Source organism: Lepidochelys kempii, chromosome 3 (assembly GCF_965140285.1).
Source record: "Lepidochelys kempii isolate rLepKem1 chromosome 3, rLepKem1.hap1, whole genome shotgun sequence".
NCBI lineage: Eukaryota > Metazoa > Chordata > Testudines > Cheloniidae > Lepidochelys > Lepidochelys kempii.
The window spans coordinates 140,916,057-140,940,908 of record NC_136382.1 but is presented as its reverse complement, the minus strand read 5'-3'; the positions used below and the strand labels follow the sequence as shown (position 1 = coordinate 140,940,908).

Sequence of the window (24,852 nt, the reverse complement as noted above, 5' to 3'; positions counted from 1 at the left end):
CCCCAGTGCTGGCTGAAGTCCCAGCTGTGTAAGGTAATCACTGCTGCATGGCCAGGGAATGTCGGTGTGCAGGCAAAATTGGACTGGCATTGTGACCTGGCACATGGGGTCACAACGCCCCTGATATTTGGCCCAGCTGCCCCTCCATCTATACAGAGGGGCAGCTGGGCCATATTTCAGTGGCATTGTGACTCCGTGCACTAAGTGCTGGAGGGTGCCATTCCAGGCTGGATTTCAGGTGCTGGAGCACACACACACTCCCTCCCCACCAATCCAGCAGTACCATACCCCTGCCCTCTCAGCTGCATGGGCCTCTGTGCACCTACATAGGCTATTTGTCTGCTAGTGCTTTTATGCCATCACTGTGTCTGCACTAGAAGAGTTGCATCACTTTAATTACTTAAAGTGGTAAAACCTGTGTGTGTATACAATAGGGCCTCATGTTGCAACTGATATATCATTAAGGGTTTCATTTCAGTGACATGTACATTTAGAGCGGGTTGAAATTTTCCAAATTTCAAAACTTCCCATTTTAGGAGGAAAAAAATTGAAACCTTCGCTTTCCCCCCAAAAAACCAACCCTAATTGTATTGTAGATTGAACTGCTCAAAAACTCTACTCCTCTACAGTACAGATGTTCCGGTTGTCCAAGTCCCTTAGCGAGTTAGACAGAATGCACAGCTGAATCTACAGTAAACTGTGGTTTTGATCTGAGGGTTGGTGCTATTGGAGCTTCCAGAGTGTTAAAGAAAGGGGGGGGGGGAGGGAGGGAGGCACAAAACAGCTGATTTGGAGCTATCCCTCCTCTTCCCCAGCGAGTTAGAGGGTATGTGGATGTAGTGGAAGTCTGGCACTGACTCAGCCCTACAGTGGTGGGGAGTTTGTAGTTTGATCTGAAAGCAGTGGGCCCAGGGACAGTGGAAATCTTAGTCTGCTTCACCTGATTCAGCTGGCTGGGATTGTTAAGACAGTGTAAGGGGTATCCGCTCCCGTAATTCTACCCGACTGTAGTTCAAAGTTTAGAAGACACGGGGAGTAGAGAGGTGGAGAAGGTGGTGCAGCCCCAGGCAAAGAAGCCAAGCAGCACACTGTGGCGGGGCAACGGCAGGAAAAGAGCTAGCACGCACTGGAGTGGGCCCATGTTGCCGGCAGCCAGGTAGGTGGTGGAGGGCAGGCAGCACTGGGAGGCAGCGGGCCTCGGCAGGCACTGATTGAGGTGGCGGGGGAGTGGACACTGCCAGGAGAAGGGTCCCCGCTGGCTCAGTGCTGCACACAGCGGGACAAGCGACAGCACAGAGAGCGGCCCTGAGACGGGGCCGGCGCGGGCGGGACTGGGGCAGCGAGGCGGTGGCCGTCTCGGGCGCGTGGACCCTACTCACCTCGAAGGCTTCTCTGATACCGTTCCAGGTCGGACTCCTCCCGGGCCTCCCGCATAGGGGCAGGGTCCACGTCGCACACCGTGAGGCGACGCCCGCTCAGGCCCTGGCCTCTAGCCGCGGCTCCCCTTCTCTGCAGCCCGGAGGAGCATGAGAGTTAGGAGCCGTCCCGAGCCTCCCGCTCCCGAGTCCCGAACCCTCCTCTCCTCCCCCAACAGCGCTCGGGAGCCGTAGTTCCGTATCGTTCACTGTCCCCTCCCACCCAACGGCCAGGGGATCTTAGGAGAACTACAGTTCCCACAGGGCTATGCGGCACCAACCTACCCTCCTGACCTCAAGCAGTTTGGGAGCCTGTTGCTAACCAACTAGGAAACGGTCTTCTGGGCCCCCAGCTGAGCGAGTCGCCTTCAGAGCTCCGCCCAGTAACGCGGCACGTGCACACGCTGTGTCATCCCAAACACTACATCGCCCAGCATGCAACGCGCCATCCTCTAAGCCCTGGGAGTTATAGTCCCTACGGGCTACAGCCTCCCCAAGTCTAGAAGAGAGCTGCTGCGTTCGGCTCTCTCCCTTTGTATGCGGCCAGATCGCACCTGCGCACTGCGCAACCGTTCTGCTCCAGCACATCTGCTTCTTTCCCCGCAGTGCCTGGGTGAAGCGCACGCGCAGTAATCTCAGGCAAGAGGGAGTCCATGTTTTCCTCCTTCACGCTGTGCCCCTGGGCGTATGCGGAATGCGCGCCCGCTTCGGAGGGGAGTTCGCGCCTCCATTGTCTGGATGTGGCGCAAGCGCACTGAGAGTTCGCTGGAGCGCCCTCAATCGCCTGGGCGCCTGCGCAGTAATTCTCGGAGTCGGGACTCGGACTCCGTTCGCCCCTCCCCCCCCACGCATTGTGTGTGTGTGTGATAGGGCGGCGCTTGCGCAGTGCCCGCGCCCCGCTCTGTGCCGTTAGCCGCTATGTCCAGGGAATAACGTTAGAGCGGTTGCTAGCGTGAGACCGACAGAGACGGACAGACCCGGAGCGTCCCGCCCCCTGGCGACGAGGAGATGGCGGGTCAGTGAGCGGCGGCGCTAGGGACACCCCTGCCCAGCGAGTCTCCTTCGCGGGGGGGTAAGTGATGATGCTCCTGCCCCATTCCCTTCCCGGCCTGAGCTGGGGCGCCGGGGGGCTGCATCGTCCGTCCCTGCGGGGTGGGGGGTGTGCTCTCGCTTCCCCCGTGCGCCTCCATGGCCGCCGCCGCCGCCCCCTTTGCCGTGCCGTGCCGGGGGGGCGTGCGGCTGGCGCTACCCCAGCCTCCGAGCTGGCCGCCTGCGCCGGGGGGCTTGTTCCAAGCGGCGACTCCTCCTGGATTGCTGGCTGCTCTGCACCGTTCCCACCCGGCGGCCGCCGCCGCCGCCTTTCCCTGCTGCTCCCCGCCCATCAGCCTGCGCTGCCCACGGGCGAGCCCGAGCCGCCGGCCCACGCTGGATGCAGATGGAGCCGCTAAATCGCTTTCTTCCTCTCCCTCCCCCTCCCCGACACAGATGTGCCCCGTGGTGGGGGGGAGGGGAGCCTTCCCTATTCCGCTGCCCCCGCGGACAGAGGCATCCCTTCCCGTCCTCCCTCACCTGGGAAGGCGAGTCTCCTGTAGTGTGGGCTTATTGTTTATAGCCAGGGTCTTTTTGTTTTTAAATCTCTCCTCCCCCGTTGACGGATTTTGTTGTTTCATTGAGTTCTTTTTATTTTTGAATCTTCCCCCGTTTCAAAACTCCCCCTAGTTGGAGTCTAGCAGCCCCTCCACACCACCACCACCCCCATTAGGAGAATGAAACTCTTCCTTTAATGTGTGTGGAAAGGGAAATGAGAAAACCCATTATCTCCCCTCTTATTTGTCTACTTCCTTTCTCTCTCCCTTTCTTTCTCTCTATCTTGAGTATTTTGATAAGGTTTCTCTCTAATTGTTAACAAAACCCGCACTTCCCGAATATTTGATAGACATGGGTTCTTACAAATGTTTATCAGGAAAAGGTAAAATAATTTGCCTTTTGTGAAAGAATATGTTGGAGTGGAAATGAATGGGTTACTAATATAACACAAAGCTGATGGCGCTTTTCAAATATAAAGCATTCTGTGGAAGAGGAAGCTGACTCGACTGAGAAGCAGATGACAGTTGTATGGATGAGCTTTATTTCATGATCTCATCCATGCACTGCTTGGAGCCGGATGCTAGTGGTTCTGCAGTGAGGGTTGGGGGAAGGAGGAGGGATTCTGTTCAAAATTGCCTTCTGGTACATTTAGTATTCAGTAAATCCAGTCTATTCATTGGCATCAGGCGGGGCTACGGTTGCGTCTCTGAATCCAATCAGAGAAATGCCAAATGCATAAAGCACACACCACAACCATTCAGTGTAGTAGTACTGTATGTGTATGGACATTAGGAAGCTGACTCTCAATGAAAGGTATCTGAGAGCATGAGATAGTATCCAATAAGCTAACAACTGTCTTAAATATTTTTTAAATGAGTTGACAACAGGCCACCTATTCTGCAGGGATTTAAGGGGGAGTGGGAGAAGGTTGAGGAGTGTTTATGGTTTAGATGAATTGAAGATATGACATGCCTGTTTCGGATCTTTTGTCATAAGGTGATGTGATAGGTAAACTTGTGAGTTAACCAGGCTCTTCTCAGTTGCAGTGAAATTATAGGTATTCATAAAGTATTCAACTACACTGATCAGGTACCTCCATGGAGTCCCATTCAAGTGAATTGGACTGTGCGCTGGCTCAGGATTTGCCCATATAAAACAGTATGCAGAATCAGAGCCAAAAATTATAACATTAATATGAGCAAAAACAAAATTAAGAGTTCATGACTAAGTAAAACTATTTTCCCATGGTTGAAGAAGAGCTCTGTGGAGATTGAAAGCACATCTTTTTCACAAATTAGTCCAGTAAAAGATACTACCATGCCCACTTTGTCACTCATGTTTTCACATGACTAATTTCCAGGTATTCATTGTGCCTAAGTGTTGGAGAACATATCTTATCCAAAAGGGTATTAACGTGAAATTTGTTTGCTATTAAAAAATGAGTTTAAAAACAGGTGCTCTTGAGCTTTTCTACCATTATTTATGTTTATGCAGTTGCACTTCCCTGTTTTTAAAAATGTTTTTTTCCTTTGTTGCTCGATGAAAGGCTCACAGAAACAGGGGAAACTGACTAACAAGTGGGAAAATAGTGATGCAGAATATACACAAAATGTTGTCCAAATGTTGTCAAAATAATCAAGCTGGAAAAGATAACTTAAAGATTAGAGAAAATATATTTATCTAGAAGTTACTTGATAGTAAGTAAAATATTTTCAGACAGTGTTGCAAGCTAAACTGTAAGCCATCTCTGTAAAAACTTTATTGCGATTTCCATCTTTGGCTCTGATTTTTGTATAAAATATGCTGCATTTACAAGTTGATTTGTTTTGTTTTAAAGCTGCCCGCATTGCACACTCAGGCTGGGATCTGAAAGCCAGGATGGGATTTCTTTCTTTCTTGTGCTTCATCACCAGTAATTTCTGCAGGTAGAATGTAGCTTTCAATTCTGATGATATATAAACCAGAAAATAATCCACTTCACTCTCTTGGATCTAGAAAAGTCTACTTGCTCACTGGTGGTTGGGAAGTCGGACACTTCCCTTAGTAATTGGAACAAGGCCTAAACCATCAACATTTGCAGAATTTGATCTTTCATTTAAAATATTGTTTCTAGCCCTTATGAATACAAATATAACTTATTTAATGTTAACTAATTCTGTGCTGGATCCCTGATTCTCTAAACAAATTGTTCCAGTGGCACAGTTGTTCCTGTTAGCTTTGGCAAGCAGAATGAAATTGAGGTGAATCTGATTAGTTTCACTGTAGTTCAGAACTCCCTGAGAAGCCGCAAAACTGACCAGAGTCATATCTGTCTCTCTGTGTTACTACTGAGAAATCTACTAACAGAAGAGACAGGCATTGCAGCTGTTCATGAATTAGGAGAATGAAGAGTTGCAGAATCCCTTACCGCTATTTCTCAACAGCCATGGGGTTGTTGGAAGGACAGAATAGCAGAGAACCCCCCTTTGCAGAAACTGTTGCCTGTAGCAGTGGAAACCCTCACACATTCCAGCAACCAGGAGACTGTTGAGGAATGGGGAGAAGAGAGAGAGACTCATCTCTTCTTGGGGCTTCTGATTTGTTAATCAGAAATTGGAAATAATAAAGGTGAAGCCCTCAAGAAATGTTTCAGTACAGCAACTGCTAGGAATTCCAGCATCCTCTTTTTCCCTAGCAGCAAAGGGTTTTGTAGTGATGGTGCCAAACTTTGTCCGTTGATCTTATTGTAGAGCTTTTTTCCGTCTTTTGTACTAGCCTCTGGCTATTAAGTTTCTGGCACATTTTTAAACCTCACCCTCATCCTGTAGCTGTATTGACCAGCATTTCTTTTTCTGCCTCATTCAATACATTTCTTCAACAAATAAGGCAAAGACTTATGGTCAGTTGCCTCCTTCACTATGCTACCGTGATTCATCAGTAGAGCTGAATGAAGCAGGTGTCTTGGGGGGGGAGGGGGGAAATAGTATGTGATCATGTAATTAAAGACTCTTTTCTATCTTGACTTTAGTAAGGCTTTTGAAACTGTCTGATATGACCTTCTCATAAACAAAAGAGTGAAATATAGCCTAGATGAACTGAATATAAGATGAGTGCACAACTGGCTGGAAAACCGTACTTAGAGTAGTTAACAATGGTTTACAATTGAGGTGGAAGGACATATCGGGTGGGGTCCTTAGTCGAGTCCAGTTCTATTCAATGTCTTCATAAATGATTTAGATAATGACATAGAGAGTATACTTATAAAGTTCGCAGACAATAACAAGCTGTCACGGGTTGCAAACACTTTGGAGGACAGGATTAGAATTCAGAGTGGTCTTGATAAGCCGGAGAAATGGTCTGAATTAAATAGGATGAAATTCAGTAAGGACAAATGTAAAGTACCATGTTTAGGGAGGAATAATCAGTTGCGCACACATAACATGTGAAATGACTGCCTACGAAGGAGTACTGCAGAAAAGGATTTGGGGATTATAGTGGATTACAAACTAAATATGATATTTAGTTGTACTTTTAATGTATTATGTAATATTGTTGCAAGAAAAAGCAAACATCGTTCTCAGCTGTATTAGCAGGAGGGTTGTAAGCAAGACATGAGAAGTAATTCTTCCACACTACTGGCCTCAGCTGGTGTATTGTGTCCAGTTCTGAGCACCACACTTCAGGAAAGATGTGGACAGATTGGAGAAAGTCTAGAGAAGAGTAAGAAGAATGGTTAAAGGTCTATGAGGAAAGATTGGGAAAAAAAATTGGGGTGGTTTAGTCTCTAGAAGAGAAAACTGAGGGGGGACATAATAGTCTTCGATACATAAATGGTTGTTATAAAGAGGAGAGTGATAAATTGTTCTTCTTAACCACAGAGGACAGGACAAGAAGTAATGGGCTTCAATTGCAGCAAGGAAGATTCAGGTTAGACATTAGGAAAAATGTTCTTACTGTAGGGATAGCACTGAAACAAATAACCTAAGGAAGTTGAGGAATCTCTGTCATTGGAGGTTTTTAAAAACCGGTTAGACAAATACCTGTAAGAAATTGTCTAGATAATACTTGTGCCTTGGTGCAATGGATTGGACTAGATGACCTATCTGGGTTCCTTCCACCCCTACATTTCTGTGATTCTGTGAATTCACATGCACAATGAGGCAAATTAAGGTTGCCCAGGCAACCTTAATTCTGACATTTCGCAACTTTTGAGTATTTCACTTTGCATCCTTAATATTCTTTTATTGTAGTTTGTGTGTGTAAGTAATTGTGAACATACAGTAGACTTGTAGAGTTGAGGTTTATTTTCCATTATAAACTCAAATTCACCCACCTACTCATCAAAAATCCTCAAAAGGCCATTTCCACTTTAAATCTGCGTCTATGGCCTGTGGCTAGAAGATACTACTTTAATGCAAATTAAAGGTGATTTGGACATATTGTTTTTGACAGATGAAATTTAGGAAAACCTGTTTTTAATCATGTTTGGTTTTTAATTCATGTAATTCTTTTTTGTCATGTCTTATGTCAAAAGCAACTTGTCCTAAAAACTTAATAAAGTTTAGTTTCAACATACTGCAATGGCTTGCAAACTGGATTAGTTTTGAGATTGGGAAAGGCATCTTTGGCAAGATTCACAACTGTATTAGAAAAGTCAAAGTATCCTGTCAGTCTTAGACCTCCTTTTAAGAGGATGTCATATGACTAAGTAAGTTGCAATTGCAATATGTATACTATCTACATAGACAGTCAAATTAAGTGTGTTAGTCTAAGTGTCTTAACCATTGGTTAGCTGAGGGAGGAGCATTGAACAAGTGTTTTGGGCTACATCATCTAACTGGCCATAGTTACAAAGGGAGGAGTCACATAAGCTTCACTTATTATCATTTGTAATACATCTGATCATTCCACACCTGAAGCTATTGAGTTTTATCCAAAGATGGCATCTGATATCAAAACTAGGGGTCTGCACTGTTGGATCTGTCATGATAGGCATTGGCTTTGTTTGAAGCTGGTTCTTGCCAATGGCAGTGATGTCGGGTTCCTTAGGGAAATTGTCCAAATGGGGTGCCTTGAGCTAGGACAATGGCTCAGCTGAAACACATTGTTAAACAGGGTACCCGTGGCATGTCTTTCACCTTAAGGAACGAATTCTGCGAGGCGACTTGTCACCTTGTCACTAATGTTCAGAGGGGTGATGTTAGACAGAACTGGCAGTCAGACCAGATTGCTCAGTCTTATGGTACCTGTTGTTATGTACGTGGTTTCATGCTGGTGAGCATGTACATACTGCTGAATTTACATCTTCATAAAGCTGAGCCACTCCTGGGAGCAATAGCAATAGAACAGCACAAAGAAAGCCTGGAATTTCTTAGTGTCTGCTCATTCGGTCCCCAGTGGAAAGTAACACTTGATATCAGAGTGAATGTGGCCTGCAAAGTAGTCCAACTGCAGTATTTTCTCCACATGTGAGATGTGGTCTAGGATGTGGACCTCTAAAGCCCTTAGAATAAGTCCTTGATCCAAAAACAAATGTATCTTTATAAAATAGGTATTAAAAGAACAATGAATGAAAGGTGGGAGGGGGCGTTGCTCTGGGGCACAATTAATGTTATTTGGTTACCTTCACTGTGACTTTTCATATTTTTAATGTCTATTACCTTTAGAAACACAAGTCAAAAACTATTGTTTAAGTACTACAGTGTTCTTGTACACTGAAAATACTTATCAGTAAGTAAATCTTTTTGTCTGAAACAATATACTTTGGAGATACTATTGGAGTATACTTCCAATATACGTTGGCGATATCGATTACCAAATGTTGACAGAGCCTGTGATTGAACCAGTTTTGCCCTTTAGTCAGGTTTGGTTATTTTGAACTATTTTGGGTATTGGAAAAAATATTAAGTGAACACCTTCATCAGAAATGCTTCTGCTGTTTTGTCAGTGAATCATTATTATGACTGATGCATATCAATCATGTTTTACAGAGTGACTTTAATACTCATAGATTTTTAAAGCCAAAAGAGGGACCATTGTTATCATTGAGTCTGACTACTTGCATGACACAGACCATAACATTTCACCTAGCATTCCTGCTTCTACACCTGTATTCAAGTGTATCATGCTCAAAAAATGAATCTATTTACCTTCTACTTGTCTACCTTCTTTTGGTAATGCTTAGACTATTTAAACACCACCAGTATTTTTTTTCTCCTTAACATCTCATTTTCTGTTGCTGTACTGAGGTCACAAGGCTACATTTGTAACCTCAATCACTTCTTCTTTAACAGACATTTGTTATAAATACAGGATTATTACTTGTGCCCATGGTCAAGCAGTAGAAAATGAGTTGTGTAGTATACTTATCTTCAATAATAGTAGGGGAAATAGAGAAAAATACTGACAAAATAAGTTGGTTTTTGTTTTAAAAGATCTGTTCCGTGTATGTTCCATTGGGGAAAGTCCTCCTTTGTCACCAGTTACTCTGTTTAGATTGTGCCACAGTAATTTCAGTGCATTCTTATTGTACAGAGCTTTAAGGAAAGCTCTTACATACATAAAAAGCTTCCAGTTAAAATGAAAACATTTTCCACTCACCTATCACTGTAATATTTATAAGTATATTATGGGCATAGGAAAATAGAAATAAACATAACCCCGTAATAGCAGGGGAGGAACGGGGGGAAGCTGTTGGATTTAAGATTAAAATCTAAATTAGACAGTTGCTCTTGTGACTGTAATTTTTTTGCCATTTGCCAAATTCTCATATGGTTAAAGACCTGCAGGCTAATCAGATTGATTGTATCAGAATTGCAATATTTTTTTGTCTGGGGTTTTTTGTTTTTGTTGTTTTGTTTTTTTTTAATACACTAATGTAGCTAACATTTATAAAACGCTGTAGAGATGAAAATCACTGTGTAAGAATCACAAAGTTATCACAAATATGCAATCAGGGTTCATGAAACCATAAATGTAAATACTTACTTGTAAAAGTTAATTAAATCTCTTATACTTAGGTATTTAGGATTTTATGTGAGTTGCAGAAAAATATTACCTTTTGTCATGATAGCCAAATACTGTTTTCTTTCTTAGAATATATATTCATGGAGTTTGAAACTAGAAGGGTCCCTTATATCATCTAATCTGACCTCCCAAATAACATAGGACATAGAATTTCACACAAGAATTCCTCCATCAACTGCATAACTTTGTGCTGAGTGAGAGCATAAGTTTTAGAAAGACACCAAGTCTTGATTTTAAAGTCTCTAAGTGATAGTGGAATCCTTCTCTTTCGTAAGTGGTTCCAAAGATTAATAACTTTCACTTTTAAAAACAGGTATCTTATTTCCAATCTGAATTTGTATAGCTTCAGCTTCCAACAATTAGATCTTGTTATACCTTTTCCTGCTAGATTAAAGAGCTGTCTTTTATCAGAATCATGTAGGTACTCGTAGACGATTATCAAGCCATCTCTTAACCTTCTCTTAGATAAAATAAATAGATTGAGCTTCATAAATCTCATTGTAAGGTAGGTTTTCCAGACCTCAAATTGTTGTTGTAACTCATCTGAGCTCTTTCTAATTTTTCAGTTTCCTTCTTTTGAAATGTGGACTCCAGAACTAGATACTGTAGTTCAGTAATGATCTCTATCAGTGCCATGTTCAGTGATGCCACTTACTTACTGCTTCTTAATATTTCCCTGTTTATACATCCAAGTATTGCATTAGCCTTCTTAGCCATGGCCTCACACTTGGAGTTAGTTGGTCATCCACCAGGACTCCTAAATAGTAATGTATTAATCCTAATGTACTTTTGAATTAAGAAAATCTAATTAAAATGACACAAATAATTTCTTAGCCAACTTGCCAGCTGAGACCACAAATAGAGATAGTCAGCCATAAAAGCATATAAATAGTTTTGTATGTTTCTAAACAAAAGCTCTCTTTGGTTCTGGCTATTTGGTTTTTATGGTCTAAATTTTTTATTGTTGAGTATCTTCCATGTTCAGGAGGAAAGTCCTGCAGGTTGCAGAAGGACATTAAGGTTTCCTACACTGTTTGTTTTCCCTGAGGTTCTTTTAAATCCATGATCACCTTTGGATGACCTGGATGATTATTCTGACAAATAGAGCTGAAGAGTTGTATGAGTTTGTGTCGCTGAAGAATGTGCATCATTGCAGTTGTGTAGTACCTCAGTTTACTAAGGGAGAAGTACATAAGTGGATAATTTTTTTGCCTTAGTCATTTTAAGCTTTTTTCAGTAACTTCCATGTCTGATGAAGAAACAAGAGTATTAGCTGTGTTTAAAATCTAGCTGTTATTCTGCAAACATGGTATCTAATATGTTTGTCAGATATATTCAGAACTCCCTAATGTAGTTGAAAGGTTATTACTCTCACCTTATCAGCGCTTCACTGAGGATGCTCTGAAAAGTGCCTCTGTAAAAAATGGCCGCCTCTTACTATACAAATCTCTGCTCCCATGTGTATTCAAAGATCTATCTGCTCATTTTTGTGACTAAAATAATATTCCACTACTTTTTATTCCTGTTAGCACTGAAGCACTATGAACTATAAAAGTGTAACTGAGGGAGAGCTGGATTATATTCCTGCTCATAATCTTCAGAACTGTTCATGATATTCCAACCACAGGTCCAAATTCTCCTTCAGTTACACTTGTAAAATGCCATAGTTTCCAATGATGTTGTGCAGGTATAAATGAATATATAAATATATTTATATAAATAAATCCCATTATTTTGGGATAATGTATAAGCCAGAATCATAATTAATGAGGCAGGACTTTAATGAGAAGGCATTCTCTTCTGTGTTCAGTTTAACTTCTGTTTGTCTAAATGTTGCAGCTGTCAATGATAGACATAAAAAAGTGAAATGTTGTTACATAATTTGTTGGGAAATAGTCAACATGATTTTTGTAAAGGGAAATCATGCCTCACCAATCTACTAGAATTCTTTGAGGGGGTCAACAAGCATGCAGACAAAGGAGATCCAGCGGATATAGAGTATTTAGATTTTCAGAAAGCCTTTGACAAGGTCCCTCGCCAAAGGCTCTTAAGCAAAATAAGCAGTCATGGGATAAGAGGGAAGGTTCTCTCATGGATTGGTAACTGGTTAAAAGATAGGAAACAAAGGGTAGGAATAAATGGTCACTTTTCAGAATGGAGAGAGGTAAATAGTGGTGTCCCCCTGGGATCTGTACTAGGCTGAATCCTGTTTAACATATTCATAAGCAATCTGGAAAAAGGGATAAACAGTGAGGTGGCAAAATTTGCAGATGGTACAAAACTACTCAAGATAGTTAAGTCCCACGCGGACTGCGAAGAGCTACAAAAGGATCTCACAAAACTGAGTGACTGGGCAACAAAATGGGAGATGAAATTTAATGTTGATAAATGCAAAGTAATGCACATTGGAAAACATAGTCCTAACTATACATATACAATGATGGGGTCTAAATTTAGCTGTTACCACTCAAGAAAGAGATCTTGGAGTCCTTGTGGATAGTTCTCTGAAATCATGCACTCAATGTGCAGCGGCTGTCAAAAAAGCGAACAAAATGTTGGGAATCATCCAGAAAAGAATAATTAATAAGACTGAAAATATCATATTGTCTCTATATAAATCCATGGTACACCCGCACCTTGAATACTGCATGAAGATATGGTTACCCCATCTCAAAAAAGATATATTGGAATTGGGAAAGGTTCAGAAAAGGGCAACAAAAATGATTAGGGTTATAGAACGGCTTGCATATGAGGAGAGATTAATAAGACTGGGACTTTTCAGCTTGGAAAAGAGGCGACAAAAGAGGTCTATAAAATCATGAGTGGTATAGAGAAAGTAAATAAGGAAGTGTTATTTACTCCTTCTCATAATACAAGAACAAGGGGCCACCGAATGAAATTAATAGGTAGCAGGTTTAAAACAAACACACAAGAAAGTATTTTTTCACGCAACGTACTGTCAGCCTCTGGAGCTCCTTGCCAGGGGGTGTTGTGAAGGCCAATACTATAACGGTTCAAAAGAGAGCTAGATAGATTCATGGAAGATAGGTCTGTCAATGGCTATTAGCCAGGAATGGTGTCCCTAGCCTCTGTTTGCCAGAAGCTGGGATTGGGTGACAGGGCATGGATCACTTGATGATAACCTGTCTGTTCATTCCCTTTGGAGCACCCAGCATTGGCCACTGTCAGAGGACAGGATACTGGGCTTGGTGGACCTTTGATCTGACCCAGTATGGCCGTTCTTATGTTTCAGTTGTTCATTTGAATATTTTCATAGTCAGTACTTTTTATCTGTAATAAAATAACCTTTAAAATATCGCATTGTAATTATTTTGCTAGACCATACTGCAGATAATTAGGTAATTAATTTATTATGCATTGAGGTTACATTTTGCATTGAGTTGCACCTGTTTCAACCTCACTGAAATTTATTGGCTGTAAGTCAATCAGAATTTGTCCTGGAGCATTAAAACCTGTGTATGACATTCTCCAGATTACAGTCTGGACTATTGGACAGCTGTGTCCCCTCAGCTCTCTAATTGGGTGCTTTTTACACTGTTTTGCAGTGAGAATGATTCCTTATCTGTTTAGACATAGTCTCTAGCATGCAAAATTGCGACCAGCTGAATTATATGAGTACTTCTGGCCAGCCACTCCTGAATTCTATTGCAGAGTGACACCAGCAAATTCCCAGTCCCAGCCTTGTCCCCAGAAATGTGCAGCTTGTACTACCCAGGTCTTTTCTTCTGTGCAGTACAAGCTCAAAGAAAGTCCATTTCATTAATAGAAAACAATAAGCACAAAGCCTGTTATCTCGAATGGAGTTTCCCAAACACTTTTAAGTGAACTTAAAAAAAAAAAAAAAAAGATTTTTCTCACCACATGCTCACAGCAGTGTGGCTGGATCTGTCACCCAGAACTACTCGCCCGGTTCAATGATGCTGCTTTTGTCTTTCCAAACGTTGATGCCATGAGTAGAGAGACTTCATTTGTGTCCTCTGTTCCTCATTTTAATATCTTTCCCTCCTCTCTGAGAATCATCTCCAGCTGGGGTTCAGGTGACAGCAAGTCAGTCTGCCAAGATGTAAATTTTTTGCTCATACACTTCTTCCGGCCAAAGAATGGCCACTTAACCCTGTAATAGTCCACTTGATCATGTTGACGCCTGGCTGAGGTGCTGGCTAACCTTTTGTCTCTGAGGAACTGGTTTGGGCTGCTTTTCTAAACAGCAGTGTTTTACAGTAGAATCTTAAGTTTACATACAATGTTGCTACACACATTTTACCAGGACAATAACGTTCAGTAGACTGAGTTTTCAAATGATACCTCATAAGGCATACTTTGTATAGAATTTATCATAGTATTGTAAAAGTGATGAACATAAGGCTGCAGTCTGTCACACAGTCTGTAAAATAGGATTTTATTTAAAATATTATTTTTAAGACTAAAGTTTTTATTACGTATGGCATTGCAGTTTCTGTAGTAAGTACTAGCCAACCAACTTCTTAATTCAACTTGCAATCTCTTGTAAATCTTTCAGTCCAAACATTCTACAAGAAATCCTATACATAGTGTTTTCTGTTGAATCCTACTTTGAGAAATGAAGTTGCATGCCAAGTTTGGATACTAGATATAGGCGCTATGTGGTATTTCAAACTAAGATAGACATTCTTCAAGTCTTAAAATGAAGATGGGTGAAGCACGACAGACACGGCTGTTTAAAATAATATAAATTATGCTGATTTTATATTATTATTTTATATTTATATCTTCTAGCATTTAGCTGTCTAAGGCTAGGGTTCCTAACTTGGAGGGGTGCCAGCTAAAGAAAGGTGTTTGCCTTTGGTCTGTTCTATAGCATGGTTGCTGGGGGGAGTGCACTTCTCTGTTTCTTTAGGTGGAATTACACAACTCTGTTCCCTTTGATCTTGGTTGTACCAGGCAAGCTGCAGGGAGCAGTGGTGCGCAATACTGGTGTGGGGAGGGTGAGAACACAACTGGGAAAACCTTTCTCTCACAACCTGAGGCTTGGGAGACAACCAAGGTAACATGGTATCCAAAGTAAGAATAAAAAATAGAAAGATAGACCAGCAAAAAGAAACTGCATGTATAAGAAATAAGAGAAGAAAAAAGACAGCAGATATTCAGAGTGTCCAGAAGACACGTGAGATGCAGCTAATGTGTATGATAGCTTGAAATAAGAGGGGGCCATAGTGGTGGTCAGGCAAGCACGGGGCAGAATCAGCCCAAAACTTCTGGGGAACCACAGAGCTAGAATGGTAGTTGAAATAATAGAAGATTAAACTCGTACAGATACAGACAGACATCATCTTCCTTTCCAAATGCAAACAGATGGACATCATACCAAAAGGACTGAAGGTAAAAAATCCATTACAATCTACATACCACACAGACTATGCTGACAGCTTGTGCCACATACTCTAAAGAAACTGCGGAACCACCTGATCAGCATCCTCTACAGCAAACAGGGAAAGATTAAGGATGAGCTCTCAAAACTAGATACTCTTATAAAAAAACAACCTTCCGCACAAGCTTCCTCGTGGCTGGCCTTTACAAAAACTAGACAAGCCATTTACAACACACACTTTGCTTCTCTACAAAAGAAAAAGGACAATAAACTATCTAAACTACTACATGCCATAAGGGGCACAATAGTGGTTCCCTTAATCCACCCAGCAATATTGTTAATCTAGCCAACTATACTCTTAGCCCAGCAGAAGAATCTTCCTATCTTGGGGCCTCTCCTTCTGCCCCTCCACCCCCACGAACGTGATGCAGTTCTGTGGTGACCTGGAATCCTATTTTGATGTCTCGGACTCAAGAAATAACAACATACTAACCCACAGAGACTTTCCTACCAAGACTACAAAAAGAAGGATTCTGGGTGGACTTCTCCTGAAGGTCGAAACAACAGACTGGACTTCTACATAGAGTGCTTCCGCCGACGTGCACGGGCTGAAATTGTGGAAAAGCAATATCGCTTGTCCCAGAACCTCAGCCATGCAGAACACAATGCCATCCAGAGCCTCAGAAACAACTCTGACATCATAATCAAAAAGGCTGACAAAGGAGGTGCTGTCGTCATCATGAACAGGTCAGAATATGAACGAGAGGCTGCTAGGCAGCTCTCCAACACCACTTTCTACAAGCCATTACCCTCTGATCCCACTGAGGGTTACCAAAAGAAACTACACTATCTGCTCAAGAAACTCCCTGAAAAAGCACAAGAACAAATCTGCACAGACACACCCCTGGAACCCTGACCTGGGGTATTCTATCTGCTACCTAAGATCCATAAACCTGGAAATCCTGGACGTCCCATCATCTCAGGCATTGGCACCCTGACAGCAGGATTCTCTGGCTATGTAGACTCCCTCCTCAGGCCCTATGCTACCAGCACTCCCAGCTATCTTGGAGACACCACTGACTTCCTGAGGAAACTACAATCCATCGGTGATCTTCCTGAAAACACCATCCTAGCCACTGTGGATGTAGAAGCCCTCTACACCAACATTCCACACAAAGATGGACTACAAGCTATCAGGAACAGTATCCCCGATAATGTCAATGCAAACCTGGTGGCTGAACTTCGTGACTTTGTCCTCACCCATAACTATTTCACATTTGGGGACAATGTATACCTTCAAATCAGCGGCACTGCTATGGGTACCCGCATGGCCCCACAGTATGCCAACATTTTTATGGCTGACTTGGAACAGTGCTTCCTCAGCTCTCGTCCCCTGATGCCCCTACTCTACTTGTGCTACGCTGATGACATCTTCATCATCTGGACCCATGGAAAAGAAGCCCTTGAGGAATTCCACCATGATTTCAACAATTTCCATCCCACCGTCAACCTCAGCCTGGTCCAGTCCCACAAGAGATCCACTTCCTGGACACTACAGTGCTAATAAGTGATGGTCACATAAACCCCACCCTATACCAGAAACCTACTGACTGCTATGCTTACCTACATGCCTCCAGTTTTCAATCCAGACCACACCACACGATCTATTGTCGACAGCCAAGCTCTACAATACAACCGCATTTGCTCCAACCCCTCAGACAGAGACAAACACCTACAAGATCTCTATCAAGCGTTCTTACAACTACAGTACCCACCTGCTAAAGTGAAGAAACAGATTGACAGAGCCAGAAGAGTACCCAGAAGTCACCTACTACAGGACAGGCCCAACAAAGAAAGTAACAGAACGCCACTAGCCATCACCTTCACCCCCCAACTAAACCTCTCCAACGCATCATCAAGGATCTATAACCTATCCTGAAGGATGACCCATCACTCTCATAGATCTTTGGGCTACCCCTGCCTCAGTTTCAGCAACTTCACAATGTGCTGTTGGGAGATAGTCCGTGCTGTCCAAAGGTTTTGAGCATTTTTATATTCATCCAGCTCCATCTTCACTGGCTGTTACCCCTGCAAATGAAAAGTCGAAACAATTGGGAAAGTCAGCTCCCACACAAAAAGAACCAAAGAGACTAGACAGTTTTGGAAGGAAAGTTTATTCATGAGCTTGTCTACAGGTTAGGTTAGTTAATTATTCATAGATTCCAAGACCAGAAGAGACCATTGTAATTGTCTGGTCTGACTACCTGTGTTGCATAGGCCATAGAATTTCCCCAAAGTAATTCCTAGAGCATATCTTTTAGAAAAACATCCAATCTTGATTTTAAAGTTGCCAGTGATGGAGAATCTACCACAATCCTTATTAATAAATTGTTCCAGTGGTTAATTACTCTCCCATTACAAATGTATGCCTTATTTCCAATCTGAATTTGTCTAGCTTCAATTTCCAGCCATTGGATCATGTTATACCTTTTTCTGCTAGATTGAGTTATACTGATTGCTTCACTTGGCTTTGCCAGTTCTGGTTCTTTGATCTCCTGATATTGTTCAGCCACCATTTTATCATGCTTCTGTTTCAGAACAACATGATATCATAGAATTACAGTTTAGCCAAATCCAGTATCGCTACTGATCTTTTAGCCTGGTTTTGATCTGATGTAAAATGTCTGAAAACATTTGTGGGCAACTGGAGGAGAAATTATCATAGCCAATACAGATTATGGCATACCTGTTTTGACACAGTACTCCTGGGAGCATTCTGTGCCTAAAAATTCTACACACAATATTTTTAAATTCTGCAAATTTTATTTTGTCAAAATAACTACTTAAACACACCAGTTTCAATCATTTTGGTAATTTATTTCAAAATACCTATCAGCAGTATGTCTGCAACAATACAGACATACACAAAAATTCACCTAGGAGTAAAGAGTTAAAAGAAACTCCGATGACGACCTAGTTCCTGTTTCACTGTCCCTTCCCTTCCCTTCCCCCCGAACTGGGGGAGGGGCAGACACCCATAACTCCTCTCCCCGCAGAGCCCAGCCACAGGGCCCCCCTGGCCGAGATATTCGCACCCGCCTCCAGAGCCCAACTGTGGGACCCATCTTGCCCAGACACCCACCCCTTCCCCCGCAGAGCCCAAGGATCCAGAGGGATAAACAGCCTGATGCTCAGTCCCAGGCTTGCACAGTTTCCTGTGCGCTGTCCTCTCCTTCCCTCAGGGGATGCTGGGAACTGCAGCTGCCAGAAACCCTCTAGCGCCCTTCCCCGAGCAGTGTTTTCTTTGTGTGAGCTGCGTTTTGCCAGGTCCAGCGGCCCCTAATGGCAGCTAGCAACATTGCAGCCCATTTCTGTGTGGGAAAGGAAATTCTGCACACACAGCGTTAATTTCTGTAAAATTCTGCATTGCACAGTGGCACAGAATTCCCCCAGTAGTAACACAATCCCTTTTTTGACACAGTAACAGACTAAGTGGAGAAACGGAATTAAGCAGATAAAACATATGTATATTGTAGCAAGATATTGATCAGACTGCCGCAAAATTAATTTAGAAATTGTAAAAAAAAAATTACATCTGTGGACTTGGCTGTTATGATTAACTGTAAAAAGTTCCAAATTATTCCATAAGGGGCATAGCAGAAGACTTTTTTTTTAAGTCCACCTTGTGCTGAACCTGCCAATAGGTCTCCTCTTATAAGCAAATAGTTTTAATTTTATACACTTTTCAGATGATAGTGTTATGTCACTGGCTGGACTTTGATGAAGCCTACACCAGCAGCTGTCCTTATTCACTTCTCCTGCTGCTTCCAAAATGTACAAAATCATGTATTGTACTGTCAAGGGTTAGAAATTCTTCAAAGCATTTCCCCTTTCTGCCCAGCATCACTGATTGTGAAAGATACATCTCAGTATCTGAATTACCCACCATCTTTGACTCTAGCAGTAGAATGTGTCAAATTACATAATATCTCAGTAGTTAAAATATTTGGTATGTAATTATTCAGTTTGTGATTATCAACTTGAGTACATCATCATATCCATGGTGAAGGAGACCTACTCGCATAAGCCTCATTTTATACAGGTGTTTCAAAAGGCCACAACTGCTAGGTTTTATAACCTGGAGCCATTTGATGTACATATGCACCATTCAGAAAATCCCATATAATCCCCAGTTAACTCTACCACAATAAAAGCTTGAGGGCAGAATGAGTCAGTCAATTCAGATGCTTGCTTTTGCTCAGGCTGTTTTAGTATTACAAAATCTCTGATGCATCAAATAAATTGAATGTGCTGAACAGATGACTGCACTACAAACTGCAATATGACACTAGTTATAGCACAGCCTATTTTTTCAGCACAACCTTTCAATTGGCAGTGTCACTAGAAAGCCAGATGTTTGTCTTCAATAAAAAAGTTAACTCCACCTTCATTGGTTGAACTAGAAAATACAGGGATAAAAATACAGAAGAGAGTACAATATTTTGGGGGTAAAAATAATTCACTTTACAGTAGTCAGGGAATCAGTCTTGACTATTTGTCTTGACTATCTTACAGAAATAGAAACTAAAGCTAAAATTTACATTTTAGCTAGGAGAACAAGCCAACTAATAAAAAGCCAAGGCTCTGAATAGTCAGTACAGTGACCTGAGGTCTGCGATCACTGACATCTCGAGGGCCCCAAGATGCTCACTCCCCGATGATCACCATGGTGCATAGATGCTGATGTGCACAAGCAGAAAGGTAGAGCACCAGTGGTGCAAAAGGCATCCTGAATCCATCAGCCAGCAGCACAAACAACTCTTACAAGATTGTCACTGTAGGAAAGGAAGCAAAATGATCTTTCTGTACCCCACCACAATCAGTGCAGCAATATCATAGCCACCAGAACTATTTTACATAGTGAACCATGTGATTAACCTCCTTTGCATAGCCGAAAACATCAGACACATGCATTAATTACTGTCAGGAGCTATCAGAACACTATGCTGATGACTGACTAGTTAGAGTATTGCAGAGAAGTTCTACAAAGATCCCATCAGCATTGGGTACATCAACATGTTTTTGCATAGCCATTTTGCACAGATGAATTTAAATGAAAGATTCTCAATGGAAGTCCAGAGGATTAGACCTATTCTACAAAATGTCTATTTACCATTGTCATTTGAAGTGGATACTTCTCAACTTCTTGAGTTTTGCAACAGTGATTGTGGCAGCTAACATAGTTTCAAAAAGACATCTGTCACTTGACATACTGCATCCTAAAAGAGAGAATCTGTAATGTCACTGAAACAACTGAAAAGGAACTTTAGGGCCTAGTAAAGACGAAGACAGTCTTTTCATAGACAGTCTTTTAATTTCTTCTAGATACCATATGAGAGCTACAGCAAAAGATGGTCGAGACAAAAGAGAGGAAGGACAGGACAGCAAAATGTATCATTCTGACTCCTTCCCTTCACCACCTTCCCCATCCATCACTGAAACACTCCTCTGGAGAAGATCTTGGCTTCTTATAAAATAATGTTGTAACTGTTGGTCAAGTGGGTAAATAATTTAGGCAAGATATTTAGCAGAAAAAGATTATTTCCCAGAACCCCAGGAACCACACCCATACAAGTCTTCAGCTCAGATTCATTTGTGTATCACTTCTTAAGGGCAGGGGCTAATGACCAGTTCCTGAACAAGAGAGACTTTGTGGTGTAGATCGTATTCTTTACAGTACCTAAAAAGATCTCTTCAGTGCAGGACCTAAAATTGCTCCAAGAATTTCAGATTCAAGATGGAAGCACTGCACTAAAGCATCTTTTCCATATTCTTCTCACACCCTCTCATTTAAGGTTCCTGAGGTTCAGTTGCCAAATGCTGCACTACAAAACAAGGCTCACCCTTCTGATCTTTTGACATCTCTGAAGACCTACACCAAGATAAGGATTATCTCCATGGGATTTCTAAGGGAAAAGGGTACTTGTATCAATCCATTTTTCTATGAAATACTTACTATGGTTCTTGTGGGGAAGAGCACAGCCCAAGATACCAAAGGGATCTAATTTTATTCACCACTGTGTAATTCCAGTTTTATGTTTGTATAATTCCATTTAAATGAATCAGTGTGACCCCAAATTGCATTGCAGGGCAATGATTACATTTTATACCAAGATAGGATGACTTAGTGCCCACTCAGGTAATTAAATTGCTGGGCATAATCATTACCAAGAGTCACAATGCCCACTTATCAGAAGAAAGGCACTTAAAATCTTACCTTTTTAAAAAATTACATTTCCTTAAAAACCAGGTGCAAAGTAGGTACTTTCAATAAACTGTTATGTCACTTGCTGTGTAGACAGCCTAGTCTGGATGAATTGAAATATTGGACAATTGCAAAAGGTTTCTACCCTTGATTCACTTCCCTGAACGTCAAAGGGCATAGTAGATTATCAAGTGGTCATATTTTGTCCTGTCATGCTACTTGATGTCATTTGAAAACCAAGTTGATTTTTTTACCTTTTAGTTTGAAAAAATCTTACTTTGAAAATATTTAGACTAAATCAAAATGTTGATCACAGTAAGGGTATGTCTATATGTACAGCACTGCAGTGGTGCAGCTGTACCGATTTTAAAAAACCCTACCCGCAAGCTGCATCAGCACATAAATGCTTATGTTGTAACTTATGTCGCTCAGGTGTGGTGGAATATTCACACCCCATGAGCGACTCAACTTCTGGTGACATAGGCTATAGTGTAGACATAGCCTAAAATAAATTTACATTTAGCCTTTCCCTCATGTAGGGTATATTATCAGAGAATCTGAGAACTGATTCCTTTTTAATGAACATTAAGATTATGAATTTAAAAATGAGCTGTTGTTGACTTTTTTTCTTGAATATTTGCGAAATGGTCTTATTTTCTGTGATAAGGAGAAAATAGAAAACCAACTTCTGATGAATCCTTAACTTTCTTTTATTATGGTAACTAACAGTTGACTATCTTTTTAACAGTTTTTAGAGTAGGGTTTTATAGTTTGAGAATTCTGAATGCCCAGCTGTAAAATTAAGTACAAAAATATTGAACAGCACAATCACTACCTCAGTACTTCTGAATACAACAGCAGTCCACAAAAAGGGATTCTGAGTGTAGATAATTCAATTTTAAAGGTTATAGCCATTTACAAGTGTTTTATTATCATTAATAGGTAAAATTTTCAAGTCCTTTCAGTTATGTCACAAGTAGTCTTTTTTTCCTTCCTCTTTACAGACTGAAATCTTTTCCACGTAGACTTGTATATCTTCAGCAAGGGGGTGAGGCCAGCTGGATCTGTAGAGGCTGCAGAGACCATAAGAAAATCAGGGAAGGGGAGGAAGGAACACCTGTTGAGGGGATCTCCTTATTCCTTCTCCATACTTTTCCCCACATACAAATGTTGTTTTGGGGGAGATCTGGGGAGAAACACCTTCCACCCCCTGAACTTCCTCCAAAAGTAAAAGAGTGACAGAGGGAGCTGAAGAAGAGCACCTGAGCCTCTCTCCACTTGAATTTTCTGCACCCACTGTGCTCTAGGAGAAACACCCACCACGCACCTGAGAATGGAACTGACAGCTGGAAGGGTTGAGAAAGGCACTCGTGGTAGCCCTGTAATAGGAATATAGGGGATGAGTATTCCCTGCCAAAAAGTTGAAAGGGGAAAGTAATACGGGGGAGTCTGATAACCTGTCCCTGAGCACTGAACAGGCTTCTCCTCATGCTACCTGCAGATGGGCCAAACTGCTCACTCCAGGCAGTCCAGAGATCCACCACTGAAAGGAGGGAAGTAGATCTGTTCTTTCCTGTGCCCTCTATTCATTCTTGGATGAGTGAATCTCCCTGGTCTGAGAGAGCTCCCAGGGAGTCAGTTGCTCTTCCTTCCTCTTCCCCCTTTTCCTAGGGCTGCTGCAACTTCTGCTATCCCACCTGTCCTTGTTCCTGGAGATGATCTGCAGGTCTATCGCAGGGTCCACTGGCAAAAAGAAGGGCCTCAGCTGGGGGGCCCAAAATTATATAGGAAAATAACTGGCTATTTACTTGCCCTGATTCTCACTTCTATGAAAAATGACCTCAGTGAGTAAAGCTGCACTTCAATATTTCTATATTTTCTAGGGTTAAAGAGAAAAGCTTCTCCTGTTAATACTTGACTTCTTGGATCCTACAAATAAACTGTTTTTTTCAGCAGTTTCCAGTTCTTAACAGACTAAAAACACAGGCTGTGCCCTTATACTCAAAGGAAGAAAAGTTCACATTTTGCCTTCATCTTTTGCGGGTCTGGATAGTAAGTAAAAAGAGTTCTTACTCTGTGTGGTTCCCTTCTTAAATGTGGTTAGTCATAACTAGATTTTGTTTTTGAATGAGATAGATGGATAGAAAAACATTGTGCAGGTAAGAAAGAAGTATGTTTTGGTAGAAGTAAAAGCATCCTGTCAAAGCAACCGTACACCCCAGTTTATCAATTCCACCTCAGATCACCGCTCAGCTTAAGACACAGCACTTAGATTTGTTTGTAGTGAAATCAGGTATTAATTTTTGTAATAAAGCATAGAGATTCAAGTAGTGACAGGCAGAAGTATTAGAAACAAATGGTTACATATAAAATAAAATCATAATATGCATTTTAGAGCCTAGATTTAATTAATGAGGTACTCTCCTGTCTACTGGATTATTGCTCACTCAAAATCCATGTCTCTTTGCACTCTGAGAAATCACTCAGCTGTGATTACAGGTTAAAAAGGGAGTTTGTTTTGTCATGCAAATTAGTCAACACTCAACTGACTGGAGCATTCAACCAAATAGACTCTCAACTACTATTCCAATGGCATGCAAATTCCTGAACAGGAAGATGCTGTCATAAAAATATATGATGCTGTAATTTTTCTCTGTTACACCAGAGTAAACTCCATGAAAGTTTCTGGAAATACATTAGATTTACACTGGCTTAATAGAGTAGAATTAGATCCACAGGTGCAAGGGGTTACAAGGGGAAGGACTGACTAACAACAACCCTGAAAGTGAAAAAAAAAAAAAAAAGTTAAGCATGCATTATTCTAGGGGTGACCAACCTGTGGCTCTTCAGAAGTTAATATGCAGCTCCTTGCATAGGCAGCGACTCCGGGGCTGGAGCCAACTTTCCAATATGCCAGGGGGGTGTTCACTGCTCAACCCCGGGCTCTGCCACAGGCCCTGCCCCCACTTCACCCATTCCCATCCTCTCCCCTGAGTTCGCCATGCCCTTGGTCCTCCCCACCCCCCCAGAGCCTCCTGCACGCCACGAAACAGCTGATTGGGAGGTGGGGGAGGGAGAGGGAGGTGCTGATCGGCAGGGCTGCTGGTGGGTGGGAGGCGCTGGGAGTGGGGCGGAAACTGATGGGGGGCTGCTGATGTATTACTGTGGCTTTTTGGCAATGTACATTGCTAAATTCTGGCTCCTTCTCAGGC

At 42.0% G+C, this 24,852-nt stretch overlaps 2 protein-coding genes across 19 annotated transcripts in view; one reads left to right on the top strand and one right to left on the bottom strand.

The window, feature by feature from the left end:
- Positions 1-2,166, bottom strand: part of SDCCAG8 (SHH signaling and ciliogenesis regulator SDCCAG8) — a 155,702-nt gene extending 153,536 nt beyond the window's left edge. For 2 of the 11 annotated variants that reach the window (XM_073338254.2, XM_073338256.2), the window contains exon 1: positions 1,380-1,609. In XM_073338254.2, the coding sequence (XP_073194355.1) occupies positions 1,380-1,434 (55 nt within the window). In that variant the 5' untranslated portion in view covers positions 1,435-1,609. Of the gene's footprint in view, positions 1-1,379; positions 1,901-1,969 lie in introns of those variants that run through there. The other 9 variants (XM_073338255.2, XM_073338260.2, XM_073338251.2 and 6 more) reach the window with 8 other exon arrangements.
- CEP170 (centrosomal protein 170) overlaps positions 1,106-24,852 on the top strand; it is a 181,973-nt gene continuing 158,226 nt past the window's right edge. For 3 of the 8 annotated variants that reach the window (XM_073338246.2, XM_073338244.2, XM_073338243.2), the window contains exon 1: positions 2,061-2,487. The gene's annotated coding sequence lies outside the window, so the exon portion shown is untranslated. Of the gene's footprint in view, positions 1,157-2,055; positions 2,488-24,852 lie in introns of those variants that run through there. The other 5 variants (XM_073338241.2, XM_073338248.2, XM_073338240.2 and 2 more) reach the window with 5 other exon arrangements.